This window comes from Dama dama, chromosome 19, assembly GCF_033118175.1.
Source record: "Dama dama isolate Ldn47 chromosome 19, ASM3311817v1, whole genome shotgun sequence".
NCBI classification, from domain to species: domain Eukaryota; kingdom Metazoa; phylum Chordata; class Mammalia; order Artiodactyla; family Cervidae; genus Dama; species Dama dama.
The window spans coordinates 37,856-54,120 of NC_083699.1; the positions used below are offsets into that span (position 1 = coordinate 37,856).

The window sequence follows — 16,265 nt, forward strand, 5'->3', positions numbered from 1 at the left end:
CCATGCCTCAGCTCTAAGGGGGCCTCAGAGGAGGCCTGTGACCCATTACTGTCCCCAGGAGTATGAGGAGAGACTTCCCAGGTGGTTCAGGGGTCAAGACTCCAAGCAGAGACCCACGTTCAATACCTGATTGGGGAACTAGCTCTCACAGGCTGCTACTAAGACACAGCACAGCCGAATAAATAAATATGTGATAAATATTTTAAAGAAAGAGTGTGATAAGCACAGAATTACTTGTTAAATAGACCTTCCACTTTCATGTCAGGAGAAGCGGTAGATAAACTGCAGAGGGTTTCTTAAGTGTTCTGGAGATGTTCATGCCAATTGCCTTCGTGGTTTTTTAGTACTCCTCTTCTAATAAATTTTGTCTCCAAACAAATCTGAAGCCCAGACTATGTACTCATTCCACCCTTATCACTGACAGTAGTGGGGTCCAGGGAACCCCTGGGAAGGCATAATTCTGGAGCCAAGTCCGTTAGGTCACTGGACATTCAGTTCCTGGGTCCAGGGAGAGGAATCTAGGGTTTGAGACAGACTCACCAGAGAAGGGATTCCCTGGCCTCCTAAGAAGTGGGGCCTCTCCTCCTTATAGACCCCGACTCTCCTTTGGCCTCTCCTCGTTGCCCTCTGATTCCCTCTGACTTCTGTAGACTCAAAGGTGAAGGCCACGTGCGCGTATGTGTTTGTGCGCGCCTGTCTCAGCATGGGCCATCTGGTCTCTGCCGCTCCCTCAGGGTCATCACAGCATCTGGGCTCCAGATTCGACCACAGGGGTCCAGTTCTCAGCCCTGCCCTCAGCAGCTGTGTGAGCTCGGGCAAGATGCTCAACCTCTCTGTGTCTCTAATCTCATCTGTGATACGAGATGGGAACACCAGCGTTTTGGTCTGATGCGTAAGCACAGGCGGAATCTGCCAGAGGCTGGCTGAGAACGCAAGCCCCACCATTGGTGTCCTTTGTGGGGTTTTTTTACTCTTTTTTAATTTTTTAATAGAAGGATAATTGCTTTACAGAATTTGTTTTCTGCATGTTTTCTGCAAACCAAAAATAAATAAATAACCTTTTTTAAAGTAGGCGATCACAGCATTCTCTGCTGATCCAGAGGCTAGGACTCTGAGCTCCCAACACAGGGAGCCACATTCAATCCCTGGTCAGGGCACTATTTCCCACATGCTGCAACTGAAGCTCCTGCTTGCCACAGCTAAGACCCAGCGCAGCCAATCAAATGAATACTTAAAAGTAGGAGGCGGTTCATCTGTCACCATAGAAAACTGTGACATTTTAGGAAAAGAAAAAAAAAAAAATCTTATTTTGCAAGTGCTTATGGTTGATTGCAAAAATTTTCTCATAATATGCAGCTGTTAAAAGAAAAGAAATTTAGAAAATACAGAAACTAAAACCCACCCATAAATGTGTGGGGAACATCAATTACTGCAGCATCCAGCCACCACACACGGGAAAACACGTCCGTGTTTTTCTTCTACAAAGAAGTTTTCAGCCTCCACCCCAGTTCCCACCGGCCTCTGCTCTGCTCACCAAGAAGACTGTGCTTTGGCCTCGTGACCGGGGGTTTCTGTTGAATTCAGGGAGGTGGAGGAGCAGGGCTGTGTGGTTGGGGGCACCGTCTGGCCTGCAGTGAGGAGAGAAGCGCGAGTGCTCCCCCTCTGGGTCCAGTAACTCCAGGGGCCTCAGGGAGCCGCCCGGGAAGAAGCCTCTCAAACACCTTCCCTGCAGTCTCCACAGTTACAGCACGTCCCACGTCTCGGGGTTCAGCTGTGGGTTAACAAGTCCTCTCTTGTTGGACAGAAAAGTATTTCCTCAGAGAATCTGCCTGGATCTTGGCCTCGGTTGGTACAGATGTAACAGGCAGTGCGTTCAGGGCTCAGGGAAGTTAGTTCTGAAGCTCTCTGGGTTTAGGGCTACAGCACCTCCTCACCTCCACCCCTTCCACGGTCATGGAGCCTTCTCTTCCAGAGGAAGGTGTTTGGCAACATCAGCCACAAAGACACGTACTGAAGAGGAGAAAGCCCATGGCAGGCGGGCTGGGTGTTCCTGGGGGAGCAGAGGGGCCTTGGACACTGCATGCTGGACTCCTGCCCCACCAGCTTCTCCTTCTTCTCGCTGGGCATGCAGCTTTCACCTGCTGGGTGCCCGCCAGTGAGGGACCCCCAAGACACCAAGCTGGGGTTGGCGATGGGCGACCTGGATGCCAGGGAACCCGAGACCCTGCAGCAGGTCAGTGCACTGTGGACGAGGGCCGGCCTCGCTGACCGGTTAGGCCCTGTGCACTCAGGACACCCTCTCTGGACCCCAGGTGGAGGGCTGATGCCCCCAGTGCCCACCTGGGTCTCAGGAGGTGGAATAGAGACCGGGTTGTCCTTCCCACCTCCTACCCAGAGAATGACAAAGGCCAGTTCCCAAAAGTCAGCAGGGTGGGCAGAGTGAGTCTTGGGTCTCATAGGGTCCCTGTGAAGAGGGGCTCACTGCTCCCTGGATCCCTCTTGGTTGGTTCTCCTTCTGTGTTGTCTTCACATCAAATCACAAGGATGAGGCAGTCCAGTGCCCACAGCATCACTTGCCCAGGTGCTGACAACCCTCCTTATTTATTATGAGCAGGGAGACAGGGTGCTGGTGTGACGCTCCCCTGGACAAGACAGGAGACACCCCAGGGTGTGTCCCTGCCACGTACTGAGACCCAGGTGGGCATTGGGTGCAGAGCACCTCCAGGTGGCATCTGGAAAGGGTGTCCTGAATCGACAGGGCCTAACTGTCCAGTGTGGCTTCATGGGGTATGGGCAAGAGAGGTTCTAACTGCTTTCTTAATATTTCAGACAACCACTGAGTTCCTTCTGGTTTTTGGTTTCAGATCTTTTTATATGGTCCATTTTCAGAGTCTTTATTGAATCTGTTACAATATTGCTTCCATTTTAAGTTTTGATTTTTTGACTGCATGGCATGTGGGATTGTTACCAAGTCCAAGCTCACTCTGCATGCCTCACAACAGGGCGATAAATCAGAGCTGAGGTGCTGAGGCAAGGAATATGACTTTACTTGGAAAGCCAGCAGATTGAGAAAATAGCAGACTAGTATTTCGAAGCAACCATCTTGTCAGGGTGTGGATGCCAGTGTCTTTTATAGAACACAGAGCTGGGAGGTGAGGAAATAAAGTAAAAAGGCCATTAATCTGGCAAATATCTCCTGGAATGGCCAGTCTCAGAGGGAGATGTGTTACTTTCTCCCTCCTGTAGCCATCCACAGGTGGACTGGTCCTGGACAGAGGCAGAGGGGCAGGGTTTCCTGAGGCCGGCCATTATGTATGGACAGCATCCCTGTAGCAAACAGATCAACAGGAAGCAAAGGTTAGAGTAAAACATTCAACATGGAGTCAGATTTTGTTCTTCCCTGTAACAATTCCCCAGTGTCAGTGTCCATTCCACAATCTTATGGGAAAAGGGGTGATGAGTTTTCTAATTGCTCCACTAGCTGCATCTTTTGGGAAGTGCTCACCACTGGTGCCAGTGTGCTGAATGTTGAGATTTGTCTTTGTTGTCCTTTGGAAAGTCTCTACTTCATATGGATAGACATAATAATATTATAATACAGGTGTTGAGAGTTTTATTCATTACAAATCTTTTAGAACTTCAAAACCAGGGGGCAGCATCTAAAATTAAGGAATTTAGCACTTTTCTATGTGTGGGAAGATGCACCAGCCATCTCACTGAAATCATCCCCTTTGATACACACCTTACCACCTGGGGCCAGCATCCTGTCTTTTCCTCCCTGAGTTTCCTCAGGGCTCACAGTGGGGAGTGGCTGCAGTCTGATGGCTGCTGGAAAGCAGGTATTCTTTTCTTTCCTGAGTTTCCTCAGAGTTCACCATGAGAAGTGGCTTCAGTTTGATAACTTCTAGACAGTAGGAGGGGGAACCTGGTTCCCCATTGAGATCATCTCAGCAGAGAGAGCAAGCACGTCCTGTGACTCCAGACAACCTTCCAACGTTCAGGGCTCAGCGTTCAGCCTGCAGGGTCCACAGCCGTCAGCTCAGCCACCATGCTCTGCACTTAGTTGTTATCTAGCCCTGAAACCTACACTGCAGGAGGCCCTCTAAATGTGCCGTCCTGTCCAGCAAACTCTCGGTCACACCCTCCAAGCCTGACCCAGGCCCAGCTCTGCTGAGAGGGTCACTTGGGACCCAGGTTCCCCTCCTGCTCTCCCACATTCCATATCTGAGTGGGGAGAAGGCAGGGGCTGGGGCACAGTGCCTCCAAGCAGGTAGGGCAGATGTTCTCTAATCACCCCTTGTGGTCCATCCCTGGGAACACAGCCTAATGTCACTTTTAGCAGCAGAGGACATGTGCCCCCAGACCCGGCCCACTCTCTAGGGGGTGTGAGCTGTGAGCACTAACACAGGAAACCCCAAGTGACCTGCTTAGGCTGGAAGACTAGTTCCTGGCATGTGAGCTGAAGTCTGAAAGTAGCTTCTCATTGGGATTAGCCTTCTCCAGATATAGCTTGGGGGCAGCAAGAGCGCAATAAGTGGCCCCCAGCTGGGGCAGCCACACAGTGCCTCTTGACAGCCCTGTGGAAACTGCACCAGAGTGACCAGGAGCCCACATTCACCCAGCAGATGGCTTCTGAGAGGTCTGTGACAGACTAAAGCAACCATGAGCCTGTAATCACAGCAGACAGCCTCTGAGACATCTGTGACAGACCAGAGTGACCACAAGCATGCATTCACCCAGTGGACAGCTTGATATGTCTGTGACAGACCAGAGTGACGAGGAGCCCACATTCACCCAGCAGATGGCCTCTGATAGGTCTGTGACAGACCAGAGTGACCACGAGCCTGCACTCACCCAGCGGATGTCATCTGAGAGGTCTGAGCCCAAGGAGGTTGGGAGTCCAGACTCAAACCCTGTATGCCTCTCTCCCGGCTCGGCCTCCTAATCTACTTAACCCCCACTCTGCAGCCTGACGCCGCCTGTCCTGCGCATCTCCACACTCGGACCGTCCACTCATTCACAGATATTTGCTTAGCACCTGCCTCTGGCCAGGTCGTGTTCCAGGCATGGGACAGCCGTGAGGAGACAGACAATAACCCCAGTCCTTGGGGAGCAGAAACTCTACCAGAGGCCAGATGCACCGCTCCTGAGGCCGAGCCCCAGCCTTGCCCTCCTCAGCAACCAGCCAGCCCTGCTGGAGCTTCGGGCCTAAGATGCAGTTCTGTCTGAGCATCCCCCCTCCTCCATAAGGCGCCTCTCTGGACTCACCACCCGTCAGCCCCTGCCTCCCCGAGTCCTGTGTCCTTCTCAGCACAGACCACCATCTGGAACGGCCTCCCCGCCACCTCTGTGACCTCAGTGTACCTGGCGATGTCACGTCCTCGGTGAAGGAAGGTCTTGGCTGCCCTCATGCCCTTTCTGCTGAGTTCCCGCCACAGAGTCCCATCATGACGGCCTGGAGGGCTCTCCAGATGGGTCTGGAGCAGGGGCTCGGTGGGGCCCGAGAGGGTGGGCCCCCTGGGCCGCTCCAGTGGTCAGGGTAGACAGGGACCTCCCAGTAGTGGTTCGGACCGGCCGGCAGGCCGATCAGCTTCCTTCTCCCTGGGACCACGAGGGGGCAAGGCTCTCATCGCTGCTCAGGGTCGTGGCTGCCCAGGAAGGGCTGTCAGTTCCACAGCCCTGAGCACCCTGTGAGTTGTTACACGTTTTACCTGTGTGATCTCAACTCCTCCAGGCAGAACGCTCTGGGCTACACACTTGGAAGAATCTACTGGAGTGGTTTCAGTTCAGTTCAGTCGCTCAGTCATGTCCGACTCTTTGCGACCCCATGGACTGCAGCACACCAGGCCTCCCTGTCCATCACCAACTCCTGGAGTTTACTCAAACCCATGTCCATTGAGTCAGTGTGGCCATGTGACCGTCTCATCCTCTGTCGTCCCCTTCTCCTCCCGTCTTCAGTCTTTCCCATCATCAGTCAGACATGACTGAGCAACTGAACTGAACTAATGTGACTGTGAATAAAAGCAAGAGGAAGAAATCAAAGTCCCATCCCCTTTGTTTATCATACTGCCTCCTGACTGTGAGCCCTTCCTTCTATGAGCCCCTAGACTGCTCAAGGGGGGCAGGCAAAGCTCTTGAGGCATGAGCCTGCTGTGTTCCCCTCTCTGCCGACTGAGAATTGAAGCCAGCTTTCTATTTCCTCCAGACTCTGTCTCCATGTTCTTTTATTCAGCTTCAGCGGGCAGAGAAGGCCAAGATTTTGGTCAGCAACAATACCACTAAACTGATCACCAGGTTAATCTGAATTAACACCACCACACATAGCCTACTAATTAGACTCACAAGCCTACTCCTCTTTAATCAATGATAACAGCCTCAATTTCTCAGTTGTTTTCTCCCGCTCCCTATGGACGCCACCACTGATTTTAACTACATGGTTATGACCCCTTATACTAATAGTCAACACCTCATATTAAAAGAATCTCTACCAGAAAAAAAAAAAATATTATCACTGCTAGTCATATAATAATTACTTTAATTATAACATTTACTGCCATAAAATTCATTCTTTTATATATTCTATTTGGAGCAACACTAGTTTCAACACTCATTATCATTACCCACAGAGGAAATCAAGCAGAACACCTTAATGCAGGTCTCTATTCATTTTATACCCTAGTAAGTTCTCTCCCACCTTAGGAATACTTGTCTACATTCAAAATACAGTAGGACCTTTAAATATTCTAATGCTGAGCCCAATCAGTATCCAACTCTTGATCCAATGGTTTCATACGGTTAGTATGCATAATTGCCTTTACAGTAAAAATACAATCTTATGGTCTCCACCTTTGACTACCTAAAGCACATGAAGAGGCCCCTATTGCAGGCTTCATAGATCTGGCTATGCTGCCAGCACTACTAAAATTTGGATGCTGTGGGATACTACGAACTACAAAATTACAACAATTTGAAACCCACTAACAGACTTCATAGGGTATCCACTCATTTTATTGTTCTTATGAGGCATACTTATAACCAGCTCAATTTGCTTATGCCAGACAGACCTAAAATCACTCACTGCATACTCTTCTGTCAGCCACATAGCACTTTGCTATCCTTACCCGAACACCTTGAAATTGTATAGGAGCCACAGCCCTAATAATTGCCCATAGTCTTATATCCTCTGTATTGTTCTGCCTGGCAAATTCAATTTACCAGGTCCATCGCCAAACAATAATCCTAGCCTAAAGCCTACAAATGTTCCTCCTAGTAACAGCAACCTGATGAGTACCAGCAAGTTAAACAAACCTAGCTCTACCCCCAACTATTAACTTGATTGGAGAGCTATTTGTAGTAATATCCTTCTCGTGATCAAACATTGCAATTATTTTAATAGGAATTCATATGGTAATTGCCGCCCTATACTCTTTATATATACTTATTTCAAAACAGTGAGGCAAATACACACACCACATAAACAGTATCTCTCCATCTTTTACAGGAGAAAATGCTCTCATATCTTTACCCATCCTACCTCTTCTACTCCTATCCTTAAACCCAAAAATCATTCTAGGCCCCTTATACTGTATATATAGTTTAGAAAAAAAAAACTTGATTGTGACTCTAGGAAGAGAAGACAATACCTTCTTATTTACCACAGAAGTAGATAAGAATTGCTGATTTTCTACTCCCTTGACTAACAACATGGCTTTTTGAAACTTTTATCCATTGGTGTTTGGAACCACATATTTGGTGCAACTCCAAATAAAAGTAATAAATTAAATTTCCTCTTTCACTCTCGCCTCACTATTTACATCATCGATCATAATAACAAGCACTAACATTTATAAAACCACCACATACCCTCTATATGTAAGATTATCTCATATGCCTTCACCATTAGCTTAGTTCCAGCAATAATATTCATGTATACAGACCAAGAGATAATTATCTCAAACTGGCACTGAATCACACTACAAACCCTTAAGCTATCATTCAGTTCTAAAATAGATTATTTCTCAATAATGTGTGCTGGTGGCCCTATTTGTCATATGATCAACTATAGACTTCTCAATATGATCCATTCACTCAGACCCCAACATTAACTGATTCTTCAAACACTCCTTTTCCTTGTTACAACACTAATTCTTGTTACCACTAATAATCTCTTCCAATTACTTACTGGCTGGAAAGAGGTGGGACTATATCCTTCCTGCTCATTGGATGATGGTGTGGATGGCAGATGCAAACACGGCAGCACTACAGGCAATTTTGTATAACACCTCCGTCACTCAGCTGTGTCTGACTCTTTGCGACCCCTTGGATTGTAGCTCTCCAGGCCCCTCAGTCTATGGGATGTTCCAGGCAAGAATCCTGGAGCGGGTTGCCATTTCCTTCCCCAGAGCCAAAACACCTCAGTGAAGCCCAAAGACTGACTGGAAAGAGGAGGCAGACTGCTGGCTTGCGCTGGGAGCATGTGGGGATGCAGGGCACGGGGGCGTGGATGTGAGAAAGTGGGGCCGGGGGGCCGTGGACCTGTTTTGTATAACTCTGTGCTGCTGCTGCTGCTGCTAAGTCGCTTCAGTCGTGTCCAAGTCTGTGCAACCCCATAGACAGCAGCCCACCAGGCTCCTCCATCCCTGGGATGCTTCGGCAACAACACAGGAGTGGGTTGCCACTTCCTTCTCCAATGCATGAAAGTGAAAAGTGAAAGAGAAGCCCATCCTTCTAGCTATAGCATTCTTACCACTAGTAGAATGAAAAATTCTAGGCTATACACAATTCTGAAAAGGCCCAAATGTTGTAGGGCCATACAGCCTACTCCAAACTATTGGCGATGCAGTCAAACTATTTATTAAAGAAGCCCTATGACCAGCCACATCCTCAGGTTCTGTACTTATCCTTGAACCTATCTTTGCCTTGAGCCTAACTTTAACCGTATGAATTCCTCTACCCAAACCATCAGTTAAGTTGTTCAGTCATGTCTGACTCTATGTGACCCCATGGACTGCAGCATATCAGGCCTCCCTGTCCACCACCAACTCCTGGAGTTTGCTCAAACTCATGTCCATGGAGTCAGTGATGCCATCCAACCATCTCATCCTCTGTCACCCCTTTCTCCTCCCACCTTCAATCATTCCCAGCATCAGGGTCTTTTCCAATGAGTCACTTCCTCACATCGGGTGGCCAAAGTATGGGAGTTTCAGCTTTAGCATCAGTCCTTCCAATGGATATTCAGGACTGATTTCCTTTAGGATGGACTGGCTGGATCTCAATGCTGCCCAAGGGACTCTCAAGAGTCTTCTCCAACACCACAGTTCAAAAGCATCAATTCTTCAGCTCTCAGCTTTCTTTATAGTCCAATTCTTACATCCATACATGACTACTCTATAGTCCAACTCGCACAGCCATACATACGTGAAAAACCATAGTTTTGACTAGACGGACCTTTGTTAGCAAAGTAATGTCTCTGCTTTTTAATATGCCATTTAGGTATTCTTTTCTTCTTTTCTTTCCTTTCTTATCTTCCAAGGAGCAAGCGTCTTTGAATTTCATGGCTGCACTCACCATCTGCAGTGATTTAGGAGCCCAAAAATATGAAGTCAGCCACTGTTACCACTGTTTCCCATCTACTTGCCATGAAGTGATGGGACCAGATGCCATGATCTTAGTTTTCTGAATGTTGATTTTTAAGCCAACTTTTTCACTCTACTCTTTCACTTTCATCAACAGGTTCTTTAGTTCTTCTTCACTTTCTGCCATAAGGGTGGTGTCATCTGCATATCTGAGGTTACTGATATTTCTCCCATCAATCTCGACTCCAGCTTGTGCTTCATCCAGTCCAGCATTTCTCATGATATACTCTGCATATAAGTTAAATAAGCAGGGTGACAATATACAGCCTTGACATACTCCTTTTCCTATTTGGAACCAGTCTGTTATTCCATGTCCAGTTATAACTGTTGCTTCCTAACCTGCATATAGATTTATCAGGAGGCAGGTCAGGTGGTCTGGTATTCCCATCACTTGAAGAATTTTCCACACTTTGTTGTAATCCACACAGTCAAAAGTTTTGGCATAGTCAATAAAGCAGAAATAAATGTTTTTCTGAAATTCTCTTGCTTTTTTGATGATCCAATGGTTGTTGGCAATTTCATTTCTGGTTCCTCTGGCTTCTCAAAATTCAGCTTGAACATCTGGAAGTTCATGGTTCATGCTCTGTTGAAGCCTGACTTGGAGAATTTTGAGCATTACTTTGACAGCATGTGAGATGAGTGCAATTGTACCCTAGTGTGAGCATTCTTTGGCATTGTCTTTCTTTGTGATTGGAATGAAAACTGACCTTTGCAGTCCTGTGGCCACTCCTAAGTTTTATAAATTGGCTGGAACATTGAGTGTAGCACTTTCACAGCATCATCTTTTAAGATTTGAAATAGCTCAACTGGAATTTCATCACCTCCACTAGCTTTGTTCATAGTGGTGCTTCCTAAGGCCCACTTGATTTCACATTCCAGGATGTCTGGCTCTAGGTGCGTGATCACACCATCATGATTATCTGGGTCGGGAAGATCTTTTTTGTACAGTTCTTCTGTGTATTCTTGCCATCTCTTCTTAATATCTTCTGCTTCTGTTAGGTCCCTACCATTCCTGTCCCTTATTGTGCCCATCTTTGCATGAAATGTTCCCTTGGTATCTCTAATTTTCTTGAAGAGATCTCTAATCCTTCCCATTCTACTGTTTTCCTCTATTTCCTTGCACTGAGCACTGAGAAAGGCTTTCTTATCTCTCCTTGCTCTTCTTTGGAACTCTGCATTCAAATGGGTATATCTTTCTTTTTCTCTTTGCCCTTCACTTCTCTTCTTTTCAAAGCTATTTGTAAGGCCTCCTGAGACATCCATTTTGACTTTGGCATTTCTTTTTCTTCGGGATGGTCTTGATCACTGCCTCCTCTACAATGTCACAAAGCTCCATCCATAGTTATTCAGGCACTCTCTCTAGAGATATAATCCCTTGAATCTATTTGTCACTTCTACTATACAGTCATAAGGGTTTTGATTTAGGTCATACCTGAATGGTCTAGTGGTTTTTCCTATTTTCTTCTATTTAAGTCTGAATTTGGCAATAAGGAGTTCACAGTCTGAGCCACAGTCAGGTCCCAGTCTTCTTTTTGCTGACTGTATAGAGCTTCTCCATCTTTGGCTGCAAAGAATATAATCAACCTGATTTCAGTATTGACCATCTGGTGATGTCCATGTGTAGAGTCTTCTCTTGTGTTGTTGGAAGAGGGTGTTTGCTATGATGAATGCATTCTTCTGGCAAAACTCTATTAGGGTTTGCCCTGCTTCACTCTGTACTCCAAGGCCAAATTTGCCCATTACTCCAGGTATTTTTTGATTTCCTACTTTTGCATTCCAGTCCACTTTAATGAAAAGGACACCTTTTTTAGGTGTTAGTTCTTGAAGGTCTTGTAGGTCTTCATAGAACCATTCAATTTCAGCTTCTTCAGCCTTATTGCTCAGGGCATAGACTTGGATTACTGTGATATTGAATAGTTCGCCTTGGAAATGAACAGAGATCATTCTGTCGTTTTCGCGATTGCGTCCAAGTACTGCATCAGATTCTTTTGTTGACTATCAGGGCTACTTCATTTGTTCTAAGGAATTCTTGCCCAAAAGACATAATGGTCATCTGAATTATATTCACCCATTGTAGTACATTTTATTTCGCTATTCCTGAAATATCAATGTTCACTCTTGCCATTTCCTGTTTGACCACTTCTAATTTGCCTTGATTCAAGGACCTAACATTCCAGGTTCCTATGCTATATTGCTCTTTGGGTGTTGCTTTTGCTTTGTCTCTGTCTCTTCATTCTTTCTGGAGTTATTTCTCCACTGATCTCTAGAAGCATACTGGGCACCTACCGACCTGGGGAGCTTATCTTTCACTGTCCTAACTTTTTGCCTTTTCATACTGCTCATGGGGTTCTCAAAGCAAGAATACTGAAGTGGTTTGCCATTCCCTTCTCCAGTTGCCCATGTTTTGTCAGAAATCTCCAACATGACCCGTTCGTCTTGGCTGGCTCTACACAGCATGGTTCATAGTTTCATTGAGTTAGACAAGGGTGTGGTCCATGTGATCAGATTGGTTAGTTTTCTGTGATTGTGGTTTTCAGTCTGTCTGCCCTCTGATGGAAATCCAATTTTCTGTTGAAGGGTGAGGTTGTGTTCCCTCTCTGTTTTTTGACCTGAGGCCAAACTATGGTGGAGGTGATGAAGATAATGGTGGCCTCCTTCAAAAGATGCCATGTGGGCCCTGCTACAGTCAGGGCCCCCAACCCTGCAGCAGGCCACCACCAACCCACGCCTCCAGCAGAGACTCCTGGACACTCACGGGAACGTCTTGGTCAGTCTCCTGTGGGTCACTGCTCCTTTCTCCTGGGTCCTGGTGTGCATTAGGTTCTGCTGTGCCCTCCAAGAGTCTGTTTCCCCAGTCCTGTGGACGTTCTGGCAGCTCTGTGGTGGGTTAACGGTGAACTTCTCCAAGAGGGCTTATGCCGTACCCAGGTCTACTGCACCCAGAGTCCCTGTTCCTGCGGCAGTCCACTGCTGACCCATATCTCCTCAGGACACACCCAGACACAGTTCTGTCTCAGTCTCCGTGTGGCTGAGGTCCTGGTGTGCACAGGGTGTGTTTGAGCCTCAAAGTGTCTCTGGCAGGTGTGGGGTTCGATTCTGAATGTGATTGTGCCCCTCGTACCATCTTTCTGGGGCTTCTCCTTTGCCCCTGGACATGGGGTATCTCCTCAGAGTCACTCGAGTGTGATGCAATTGCTGCTCCAGCATATGATAGAAACATCAGTCAGTCAGTTCAGTCGCTCAGTCATGTCCGACTCTTTGTGACCCCATGGACTCTAGCACACCAGGCCTCCCTATCCATCACCAACTCCCGGAGTTTACTCAAATTCATGTCCATTGAGTCGGTGATGCCATCCAACCATCTCATCCTCTGTCGTCCCCTTCTGCTCCTGCCTTCAATCTTTCCCAGCATCAGGGTCTTTTCCAGTGAGTCAGTTCTTCACATCAGGTGGCCAAAGTTTTGGAGTTTCAGCTTCAACATCAGTCCATCCAATGAATATTCAGGACTGACTATGTTTAGGATGGACTGGTTGGATCTCCTTGCAGTCCAAGGGACTCTCAAGAGTCTTCTCCAACACCATGGTTCAAAAGCATCAATTCTTCAGTACTCAGCTTTCTTTATAGTCCAACTCTCACATCCATGCAGGATTACCAGTAAAACAATACCCTTGACGAGACACATCTTTGTTGGCAAAGTAACGTCTCTGCTTTTTACATGCTGTCTATGTTGGTCATAACTTTTCTTAAAAGCAGTAAGCATCATTTTATTTCATGGCTTCAATCACCATCTGCAGTGATTTTGGAGCACAAGAAAATAAAGTGAGCCACTGTTTCCACTGTTTCTCCATCTATTTTCCATGAAGTGATGGGACCAGATGTCATGATCTTAGTTTTCTGAATGTTGCTGCTGCTGCTGCTAAGTTGCTTCAGTCATGTCCAACTCTGTGCAATCCCGTATACAGAAGCCTAGCAGGCTCCACCATCCCTGGGATTCTCCAGGCAAGAACACTGGAGTGGGTTGCCATTTCCTTCTCCAATCAATGAAAGTGAAAACTGAAATGGAGTCACTCAGTCGTGTCCAAATCTTCGCAACCCCATGGACTGCAGCCGACCAGGCTCCTCCAACCATGGGATTTTCCAAGCAAGAGTACTGGAGTGGGTGCCATTGCCTTCTCCTCTAAATATTGAGCTTTAAGCAAACTTTTTCACTCTCCTCTTTCAGTTTCATCAAGAGGCTCTTTAGTTCTTATTTACGTTCTGCCATAAGGGTGGCGTCATCAGCATTTCTGGGGCTATTGATAATGCACCCAGCAATCTCGATTCCAGCTTATGCTTCCTCCAGCCCAGCGTTTCTCATGATGTACTCTGCATACAAGTTAAATAAGCAGGCTGACAATATACAGCCTTGACATGCTCCTTTCAAATTTGGACCCAGTCTGTTGTTCCATGTCCAGTTCTAACAGTTGCTTCCTGACCTGCATACAGGTTTCTCAAGAGGCAGGTCAGGTGCTCTGGCATTCCCATCTCTTTCAGAAATTTCCACAATTTATTGTGATCCACAGTCAAAGGCTTTGGCATAGTCAATACAGCAGAAATAGATATTTTTTGGAACTCTTGCTTTTTCAATGATCGAGTGGATGTTCCAAATCTGATCTCTGGTTCCTCTGCCTCTTCTAAAACAAGCTTGGACATCTCGATGTTCACAGTTCATGTATTATTGAAACCATTATATCTACTATTGTGGGCAATAATCCCTTAGAAGAAATGGAATAGCCATCATAGTCAACAAGAGAGTCTGAAATGCAGTACTTGGATGCAGTCTCAAAAACGACAGAAGGATTTCTGTTCATTTCCAAGGTAAACCATTCTATATCACAGTTATTCAAGGCTATGCCCTGACCAGTAGTGCTGAAGAAGCTGAAGTTGAACAGTTCTATGAAGACCTGCAAGACTGGAATGTAAAAGAAGGACGTCAAGAAACACCTGGAGTACCAGGCAAATTTGGCCTTGGAGTACAGAATGAAGCAAGGCAAAGGCTAATAGAGTTATGCAAAGTGAATGCACTGATAAAAGCAAACACCCTCTTAGGAAAAAAGTGTACTTAAAACTCAACAATCAGAAAACTAAGGTCGTGGCATCTAGTCCCATCACTTCATGGCAAATAGATGGGAAAACAATGGAAACAGTGACAGAATTTATTTGTGGGGTGGGGGTGGGGGTCCGCCAGGCTTCAGCAATACGTGAACTGTGAACTTCGAGATGCTCAAGCTGGTTTTAGAAAAGACAGAGGAACCAGAGATCAAATTGCCAACATCCACTGGCTCATCAAAAAAGCAAGAGAGTTCCAGAAAAACATCTATTTCTGTTTTATTGACTATGCCAAAGCCTTTGACTGTGTGGACCACAATAAACTATGGAAAATTCTGAAAGAGATGGGAATACTAGACCACTTAACCTGCCTCCTGAGAAACCTGTATGCAGGTCAGGAAGCAGCAGTTAGAACTGGACATAGAACAGTGGACTGGTTCCAAACATGAAATGGAGTACATCAGGGCTGTATATTATCACCCTGCCTATTTAACTTATATGCATAGTACATAATGAGAAATGCTGGGCTGGAGGAAGCACAAGCTGGAATCAAGATTGCCAGGAGCAATAACAATAACCACAGATATGCAGATGACACCACCCTTATGGGAGAAAGTGAAGTAGAACTAAAGAGCCTCTTGATGAAAGTGAAAGAGGAGAGTGAAATAGTTAGCTTAACACTCAACTTTCAGAAAACCAAGATCATGGCATCTGGTCCTATCACTTCATGGCAAATAGATGGGGAAACATTGGAAACAGTTACAGACTATTTTGGGGGGGGCTCCAAAATCACTACAGATAGAGACTGCAGCCATGAAATTAAAAGATGCTTACTATTTGGAAAAAAAAAACTATGACACACCTAGACAGCGTATTAAAAAGCAGTGACATTACTTTGTCAACAAAGGTCCGTCTAGTCAAACCTATGGTTTTTCCAGTAGTCATGTACGGATGTGAGAGTTGGACTATAAGGAAAGCTCAGCGCCGAAGAATGGATGCTTTTGAACTGTGGTGTTGGAGAAGACTCTTGAGAGTCCCTTGGACTTCAAGGAGATCCAACCAGTCCATCCTAAAGGAGATCAGCCCTGGATGTTCATTGGAAGGACTGATGCTAAGGCTGAAACTCCAATACTTTGGCCACCTGATTCGAAGAGCTGACTTATTTGAAAAGACCCTGATGTTGGGACAGATTGAAGGCGGGAGGAGAAGGGGATTACAGGGGATGAGATGGTGAGATGGCATCACCAACTCAATGGGCATGGGTGTGGGTCGACTCCAGGAGTTGGTGATGGACAGGGAGGCCTGGAATGCTGCAGTCCATGGGGTCACAAAGAGTTGGACGGGACTGAGCAACTGAACTGAACCAAGTCACTGTTATTAACAGTCTCCTTCCTATCAGTTTGAGCATTAGACCCCTGATTCCAATATGACCAATGAATACATTTAGTCTCCAATATTTTCTATCCCTAATACTAAGCCCTATACATATGACACATATCCTTATCCATTCTTATCAAGTACTCTTCCACAGGCATAAGAAAT

The 16,265-nt window shown here is 46.4% G+C and overlaps 1 protein-coding gene across 1 annotated transcript in view; it reads left to right on the plus strand.

Moving 5' to 3' along the window:
* The window catches only part of LOC133073833 (histone-lysine N-methyltransferase PRDM9-like), a 65,297-nt gene that overhangs the window by 14,272 nt on the left and 34,760 nt on the right, over nt 1-16,265 (plus strand). The window contains exons 11-12 of the mRNA XM_061167828.1: nt 735-805; nt 2,104-2,233. Coding sequence (XP_061023811.1) covers nt 735-805; nt 2,104-2,233 — 201 coding nt within the window. The remainder of the gene's footprint in view (nt 1-734; nt 806-2,103; nt 2,234-16,265) is intronic.